The sequence below is a fragment of the Centruroides sculpturatus genome, unplaced genomic scaffold, assembly GCF_000671375.1.
Source record: "Centruroides sculpturatus isolate CEXI.00-Female unplaced genomic scaffold, Cexi_2.0 scaffold338, whole genome shotgun sequence".
NCBI lineage: Eukaryota > Metazoa > Arthropoda > Arachnida > Scorpiones > Buthidae > Centruroides > Centruroides sculpturatus.
In genome coordinates this window covers 583049-591255 of record NW_019384628.1, presented here as the reverse complement: position 1 = coordinate 591255, position 8207 = coordinate 583049, and the positions used below count along the sequence as shown (strand labels likewise).

General features: G+C 33.1%; 2 protein-coding genes and 1 pseudogene across 2 annotated transcripts in view; all 3 read right to left on the bottom strand.

The window, feature by feature from the left end:
• LOC111625690 (coatomer subunit alpha-like) overlaps positions 1-2421 on the bottom strand; it is a 9075-nt gene extending 6654 nt beyond the window's left edge. Inside the window, exon 1 of the mRNA XM_023368900.1 lies at positions 2123-2421. Coding sequence (XP_023224668.1) covers positions 2123-2350 — 228 coding nt within the window. The 5' untranslated portion in view covers positions 2351-2421. The remainder of the gene's footprint in view (positions 1-2122) is intronic.
• A 170-nt stretch (positions 2422-2591) lies between these two features.
• LOC111625673 (TPPP family protein CG45057-like) lies at positions 2592-3515 on the bottom strand. Its single transcript, XM_023368888.1, has 3 exons — positions 3266-3515; positions 3063-3195; positions 2592-2987 (listed from the first exon to the last, which is right to left on the bottom strand). The coding sequence occupies exons 1-3, from the start codon at positions 3439-3441 to the stop codon at positions 2796-2798; spliced, it is 501 nt and encodes a 166-aa protein (XP_023224656.1). The 5' UTR covers positions 3442-3515; the 3' UTR covers positions 2592-2795.
• Positions 3516-4870: 1355 nt separating this feature from the next.
• Positions 4871-6646, bottom strand: LOC111625672 (annotated as a pseudogene).
• Between the last annotated feature and the right edge of the window lie 1561 nt (positions 6647-8207).

The following is an 8207-nucleotide window of genomic DNA, read 5'->3' as shown; positions in this document are numbered from 1 at the left end:
ATAGGGTTGTACAATAAGATGATTACATAAGTATAAAAACCGTAAAAATCCAAAATGCATTTCGGACTATTTTCCAATGGAAAAATAGTCCCTCATCAGTTGGTAATAGCGACAGGGATGAGGGACTATTTTTCCATTGGAAAATAGTCCGAAATGCATTTTGGATTTTTACGGTTTTTATACTTATGTAATCATCTTATTGTACAACCCTATTTGTTTTATTAAATTTTTTTTTTACTTTGATTTTTGAGCGTTTGTGCCCTTTGTCATTGGTGTGATAAGCCCTTCCTATTATCTACTTTATGGTTATAGATATTTTAATTAATTAATTTAATTATACTAAGAGCTAAAAGCAATTTCTGCAATTGATGAGATATGTTTTATTCTGAAAAAGAGGATTAATGCCGATATCTGCTATTAATTAAAGATCTTTTGAAGAAGTGGGGGATGTCAGATCAATGTTCTTAGAATGGCATACAAACCAGGTTGAGATTATAGGCTTGGGGATCTCTACAATTACAATGCTATTAATTCTGAAAATTCTGAAGAAGAGAGAAAAGCAATTGATATTAGACAGATTATTTAACCCCCACAAACAAAAAAAAACATAACTAATAAAAATGCAAGTCTGTGTGTATATGTATTATTAAATAAACGTAGTAAGAAAGTATATATTTTTTATTTTTTGGGGTCTCTAGAACGAATTAATCAAATTCCCATACAAACCTATGGTAAATTCATAATTGGTTAACAAATAATTCAAATAGCAAACAAAGTCTTGGAACGGATTATCGGTTCGTTAACCGATCACACACCGTACAAACTTGTAATGAAGACTAACCACAACACTAACATAGCAAAGGTGATGTCATCGTGACTTTGGAACACATTTAGGACCACTATTCTTTTGACTTTTTGATCATTATCAACACATATGGAAAGGTCACTATTGTCTCATTCAGAGCTATAATCTTACCCTTAATTTTAATATCTCTTGGAAGTTTTGAAATAAAATGGTTTTATTCTAAACCTAACTTTTTGTAGTATAAATATGGTTTTATATGGTTCCATAATATCATGTTTATATATAATTTTGTTTTAAAGTTATTCTGAATCAATCTACCTAACATTTTAAATAACTTTATATAAAATACCAAGTCCAAATTATAGTAACGGTCATACAAAAACCAGATTAACCATCAGGCTATAACTTATGTAATTAATTACACAGATATTAAGTAATTCCATGTCTATACTTTTCTTATGATCATATATATGTAATAAGAAATTAAATTAATTAGCCAAGTTCTAACCCAACAGTTAATCCAGGTTTATTGTTTAATTAACCCACCATCAATCTATCATCCAATATATTTGCTTATATCAAGCCTCAAAAATTATGTTTTATATATGCCCATAACTGCTTTAATATGCCAAAGGTGCGGCTCTAATACAGCTGGATAAGAAGGCTAACGGAACACCATTTCATTCGAAACGGGCTACATCACTTACACAGCCACTTTAAAGCTGCTTTACTGGGCAACACACCTAAGTTACTTTTAGGTAACTTCTATCTAGTTAGGATATATCAACCAATTTTCAAGAAAAATATGTTTTTGATATAATTATTTACTTCTTGTTTCATTCTTTAAACATTTTAATAGCTAAGAATCAAAATTCGTTTGCATTTGCTATTGTCTAGGGCAGGCTGTGGTTCTCAATCCATGGTCCAAGGAACATGGGTGCTCCATGAAGCTACTTCAAGTGTTCCATGAAAAAATCAAATATACAATTAAAAATTGTTGCAAAAGAAACATCAATACAATGTAAAATAATTTTTGTATGGGAATGTAATCAGCAAACGCCAATGTCGTCATCTACTAGACCTAGTGCACTTGATTTCAAAAAGTTTGCCACCCCTGCTTTAAAGCTGATGTATTGTGAGTGTTACACGGAAAAAAATGCCAAAGTTTAGTGTTCCTCGACTTCAAAAAAACTGAGATCCACTGGTCTAGGGGGGTTGGGTGTAACATTTGGAAGGTTCAAACTCTTCATTCAGAAGTGCAATTTTAGCTTCGCGGAATCTTGTAAGTTTCAACACATGGCTAACGGATTAAATTACCTTAATTTTATAATCATCGCCTCCGGAAACGAAGAGTGGTTGTTGATTATGGAAGCAAATTCCTCTAACGGGTCCATCGTGTTCGTCGAACTTGTCTAAGAGAGTGCACATTCGGTAATCCCACAACTGAATTACGCCATTGTGAAGACTGGCCAGGATCCATGGCCTTTTCGGATGGAAACTCAAGCCTTTAACTCGTGCCGATTTCGTTTCGAATTTGGTCAACATCTTTTCTTGTCTGTCCTAGCTTTCTCGTTAACGCCACGTCTATCACTTTCTTTACTTCTCTAGATTGACGCGTGGGGGCGCGACGACTCGAAAAATTTTATAACTTTTAATTTTAAATATGAAATTTAGATGTTAAATAAGTTTTTAAAAAATTAATTTATATTAAACAGTATAACAGTAGAATTTTTATTTATTAAGAAGTTTATTTATTAACTCATTAAAATTCTTAAGAAAAGTGCTCTATTATCTAATTATGTCCATATTTTATATATTTTACATGGAATTTTGATAAATATATTTCGTGCAGCTCACAAATAATACGCATAATTTCTGAGAATTTTGTAATCTCTTTTTATTTAATTATGATTAATTTCCATAATATAAAATTAAAGGATTAAAAAATTTTGATGATTGAGACATTACAAATTCGGTTTCAGATTTTTAATCAGTTTTTTTTACGGCTTTTGTCGTAAGTCCCGGCTCCTTTATATCCACCAACGTATCCTGTATTTTCTGCTCTTTCTTGCCTTCCTTCGATGCCTTTACCTTTACCGGATGCATCGAATCTTTCTTTATGAGTTCCCGTATAAGCCGAAGTGTCTGTTAGACGATCCACAGCCCCGACCTTGACTGCTGCCTAAAAACACGGGAAAACATTAATAAAAAACGCAAAATTATCTTAAAAATAGTAAAAAATAAAGAGGAACCAAACGGTTGTGCTAGTTGTTCCGGGATCACCACACAACAACAATTTAACTTTAACTTCGTCTATATCCATCTTCTTGGCTTTTGCCAAAGTATCTAAATATTCCAGGAATTCTTTGTATGATAAAGTTTTCTTTCCTCTAATGAAGAAGATAAAGAAATTACAATTGTATTTGATTTTTTTAAATTAATTTGTGCAGAAAATTTTACTTGGCAATCTTGTTGAAGTATATTGCTGTATCGGCACCGGTGATGTTACTAGGTTTATCAAAGAATTTAGCCTGTCTGAACCATTTATCGGTGCTTGTAAGAGTAATGGCGTCTCCTTTACTTTTTGTATCTCCGAATTTGCAAAATTTCTTAAATTGTTCCTGGAATTCGTCCATGATAAAATTTTGCTTGTTGTTGATTGTTTAAAGAGCAGCAGACCAACTATTGTTAGTCACAAATCATTATTAGGTCCTCTATCGAAATCATTGCAATGTAGTTTATAATGGAATTGTAAATAATTGAATTAAGCACTTTTATTGTAAACTATAAAGATTTTCTTCATTTTTAATTTTGCATAATTTTTTTTGTAGGCGAACACTTTAATCATTGCCATTCGGCAGTAGCATCCAAATACTGGAGAACAGTGCATTTCCGGACATATGTTAATAGGACCTATCAGAAATCCACTCCCGAAGTTTGTGTCCACAGTTTGGAACATCTTATATATTAAAAAAAGTTAAAAAATGGTTTTAAAGATTAATCTTTATAGCTTTATAATCTTTATAATCTTTCCAAATGTGAGAAAATTTTTGATAAACAAAATGTGTTGAAATTTTGTTCAAAATTTCAGTAGCTTACTACGCTAATATTTGTTAGGCAAGTTAGTAGTTATTTTTAAGTACTTTTTACTTTTCCGGTTCTGTTTCATATATTTAACAGAGAAAAAGTATGGCGATCGGTCAGAAAATGATCTGAGGATTTTTATATTTTTGGACTGAAGGCACCTTGAAACGTCGAGAATTGCAAAAAATCGGGTTTTTCCCCTGTGTGTATGGATGGTTGTTTTTGTGTGGGGGGCACGAATAACTTCTGTGCTTTTTGTCGATTATTTCTGAAGTTTTGCAGGAAGGTTTGTTAATTAGGAGAATTAATGCTGTTAAATTTTGGTGATTAAACGTCGACGGAGTGGAAAGATAATGGCGATCGTGTGTATCACGAGTAGGGTCGGACTTAATGAAGATTATACTCGTTATTAGCATTTCCAATATTTTATAAAACTCATCCCTATACTGAAAATTCAGGTTTTTGCCATTTTATAATAGTTAAAGATTTAAAAGTTTTTAAAATAAAATATGACAACAGATGGCGCCACGAGAATGTTAAATGTTGCGAGGAAAGTTGAGCAACTTGTTGGTTTATTTTATTTTTTGCGATTGTTTAAATAAAGTTACGACAGCCGTGCACGGTTTAATTCAAAGATAATTTATCTTTTGCCTTCTGTCGGTCTGCAAAATATTTCTATTTTTTCTGATCTGCAGGTGTGAAAAAGTCGAAAAACTCTGCTCAGAGAACCAGGGAACAAATCCGGATGGATCGAAAAGCCCTAGGAGGATCTCGTGGTGGCATGTTCAGGTATATCGCGCTTCGTTTCATTCTAGCTAGCTGTCCCATTTTAGACCTGGCTGAACCCATAATGAGTTTGCTGAAAATGCCTTCTTGGTGCTGGGCTAAAGGAGTTAAATTCCAAAACCCTACAATATTACTTTTTAAAACTATTTATTCGTCCATGGTACTGAATTTAAAAATACGCAATAACTTTAAATTATTATATACGTTTATTAAATATTTTTTTAATTAAGCAATTATACAAACATTTTATACACATTAGAAACAGATTAAACGTTTGAATTATTTGTGCAATGTAATTGCAACTGTAACAGATTTCTCCGCTTTTCTTCAAGTAATCGATCTCTATGTGTATAGAGGTAATCATTGATATTAGGAATGTCACGGACAACGCAAGTAGCTAGAGCTGATCTAATTATGTTCATCTCTGATACTTTGCGCCATTGATTACTTTCATCGTCATAACATTCTACTTGAGAAATTGAAGTCCTTCCATTGAAACCTCCAATTACACATATTGCATCATCAATTACTACGGTATCGAAATTACTTCTAGATGATAACATATGTGGTACATCACTCCAAACATTTCGATGTAGATTGTATTTTTCGACTGTGTCTAGGCGAGTGTTACCGTTGAAACCTCCCAATGCATAAATACATCCTTTGTATGCTACACAAGATACTCCACTTCTGCGAACGTTCATTGGTTGAATGAGTGTCCATTGATTATTTCCAGGATTATAATATTCTGCAGATCTAAGTACTTCTGTTCCAGTAAATCCACCTGTTATATAAATACGACCATTTAAAGTAGTGGCACTCGCATCGCTTCTCTGTAAATTCATGGGTGCAATCATAGTCCATTGATTTTTATTACAATCATATTTTTCAACAGTGTTTTTTCTAACTAAACCATCAAATCCTCCCATAGCATAAATGATGTTATCTAGAACCGCAACACTTACGTAACAGCGTTTACTATGCATTGGAGCTATTTCTTTCCAACTTTTATCAATTGCATTAAAGCAGTTGCAATTATTAAATTGCTTTGTCCCATGAAAGCCACCTATTATGTAAATATGATGTTTTATAACTGCGCATTTGTGATAAGCTTTTGGAGACATCTGAAAATTATGTTCAGGTTGAATCCATCGATTGGCTCTAACATCATACATCTCCATGGCATTAGAAGTAGAACCATAATTCCACCCTCCTATGGCAAATATGATTTCGTATGGAAATCTTGGACGGGCAAATTTAGGTATGATCATTTTGTAATACATGCTTTCGACTATATTTATGCTATTTAGAAACCTTAATGTTTCGATAAGTAAAAAATAGCATCGATGGTTCTCTAGAACATAAGAATGGTTTATCACATTCTGAGTGAGAAATTCCATATTTAGTAACCCGATACGAAAACATTTCAGCAACTGAAATATGTAAATTTGCCTCTGTCGTGGATTTATATCGATCCATTTTAATATCGTCGCCCAAACGAATTGTTCAGATTTAACATTAAGTTTATCCTTTTTGAGAATTTCTATTAGATCTTTAACAGTGAGGTCCATTATCTGTGCAGTTTTGGTAGCTATATCTTCGAAGTTTTTCAATAAATAGTCTTCGATTAATTTTTCAAATTTTGGGTAATGATACGTCTTTATGAATTTCCTTATTATAAGACAGTTTTGAATGTTCAACTCCAGTTCGAAAAATATTAAACAGTCTAACACCAAACCTTCCATAAGATATTGTTCAGCAGCAGTGAATACTTCTCGGGCGTTATCCCATTCCAATTTGGTGTGACCTTCATAAATATATTCGATGATTCTTTCTAAGATATCTTTGTTGACATCATACATTAAAAAGGAATGTTTGTCTTTTCCATAAATCGTAAACGTGAATAGGATTTCAAAATAATCAGAGTAAGCAGCCATTATACATTTGTGAATTTGGAACTGTCCTCCATCATCAGTATTTAAAACAGCATCGCAAAGTAAATTTTTATGTCTTATTCTGTTCAGTACTTGTAAAGAATGAGAACNAAATGTTTTCCCGATGAAAATGAATAATAATAATAAGTTTCAATAAAAATGATAAAATGTAAATTGAATTTTATCATAACGAGTTTGCTTGAATTTCCTTTCTTCTGAGATCGCAGCAATGCGCGACGGGTAAGCTAGTTATTTAATAAAATCGGACGAAAATTTACAGAAAAAATTCTCCATACTAGGGAACTTAGATGCCGCTTGACAGTTTTTAAGCGCCGCTAGAGTCGCTGAGACCACTTCAGAAGCACCAGAATCACTCGGTGAGGGGATAAACAGAAAAAATTTCTCAATAAAGGAGAAATTCTGTTTAAGTGTCATCATTTATAAAATAAAGTAGATAATCATATAAGAAATATGATATAACCAACAACACGATATATCTATATATCACAAATGCACATTTTATTACTGTTTGTTATTTGGTTTCTTTTGTTATAATAATAAGTGGTAGATTATATATGTGCAGACAGTGCACATGTATACTGACTCCAATTTGGTAAACTGTAGACCGTCTTATCTGTAGCTATGTCATGGGTGACTTATTTTTTACTGAAATAAAACATCAACAAAACTAACTGTAAACTGTATTTTGTTTGTCTAATTTCATGTGGGCCCCCTCTACTGTCTTCTGTACTGTCACTATTGTTAACTTTAGGTCACCACAAGATATGAGTATTATCAGCATTTTCTGTTTAGAAACACCCAAAGGTCAGCTGCATTTATTGTGTGAGGAATGCTATTTTACAATCCATTAGTTTAACCCCTTTTAATATACTGTATCTCTAATGCTCTAAGTGAAACATATGACTCATTGGGAGTGTCATCTCTCTCTGATTTTCCAAAACTCCAGTAACAGTGTTGCTTAGAAATTGAACATATCTAAAGACTGGTTTACATGATATGATTCCTCCAACATTTTGTCACTCAAAACTGCAATATATATGGATTTACCTCATTTGAACAAACCTGCCACTTATTGGCAACTTTAGTTTGACAAGTCACAATGGTGAACAATGAATTAATTTCATCATTGAAGTAATCAATCAATGATGAAATCAGAATCATGTGTTAGATCACATTCTTATACCCCGTTCGCACCGAGCATTTCGATCTAGATTGTGACTAAGGTCGGAGAGTGTTCCGTGGTGCGAACGCTCTCGACCATTTCAATCTTGACTGAAACGAGGTTCAATAGTGATCAACTGGAGAGAGTTCTCGAAACTAGATCCAGTCATAAGAGAGATCCCACAATCCCACGCGCACGAGAAAATACAAGATGGCTGCGGAATACGTGTCGGGCTATCGACAGAGAAATAAAAAAGACATCTGGAGAGACGACGACATCTGTCTATTATTAGATGTATGGCAAGAAAAAGTATTTATTTCTAACCAAAACTTCCATTTTGTTTGTTGGTGTTTGTGACTTACCGCGTAGTTACGTCAGTTTTATGATCGCGTGTAATAGCCAGGTTCTTCTCGAG

Bases quoted from the DNA above. Each gene is read 5' to 3' on its own strand.
- LOC111625673 (XM_023368888.1), bottom strand. From the start codon at position 3,441: ATGGACGAATTCCAGGAACAATTTAAGAAATTTTGCAAATTCGGAGAT. The intron at 3,196-3,265 runs GTAAAATTTTCT...CTTCTTCATTAG, and splicing joins TACTTCAACAAGATTGCCAA to AGGAAAGAAAACTTTATCAT. The intron at 2,988-3,062 runs GTTTGGTTCCTC...CCGTGTTTTTAG, and splicing joins CCGGAACAACTAGCACAACC to GCAGCAGTCAAGGTCGGGGC.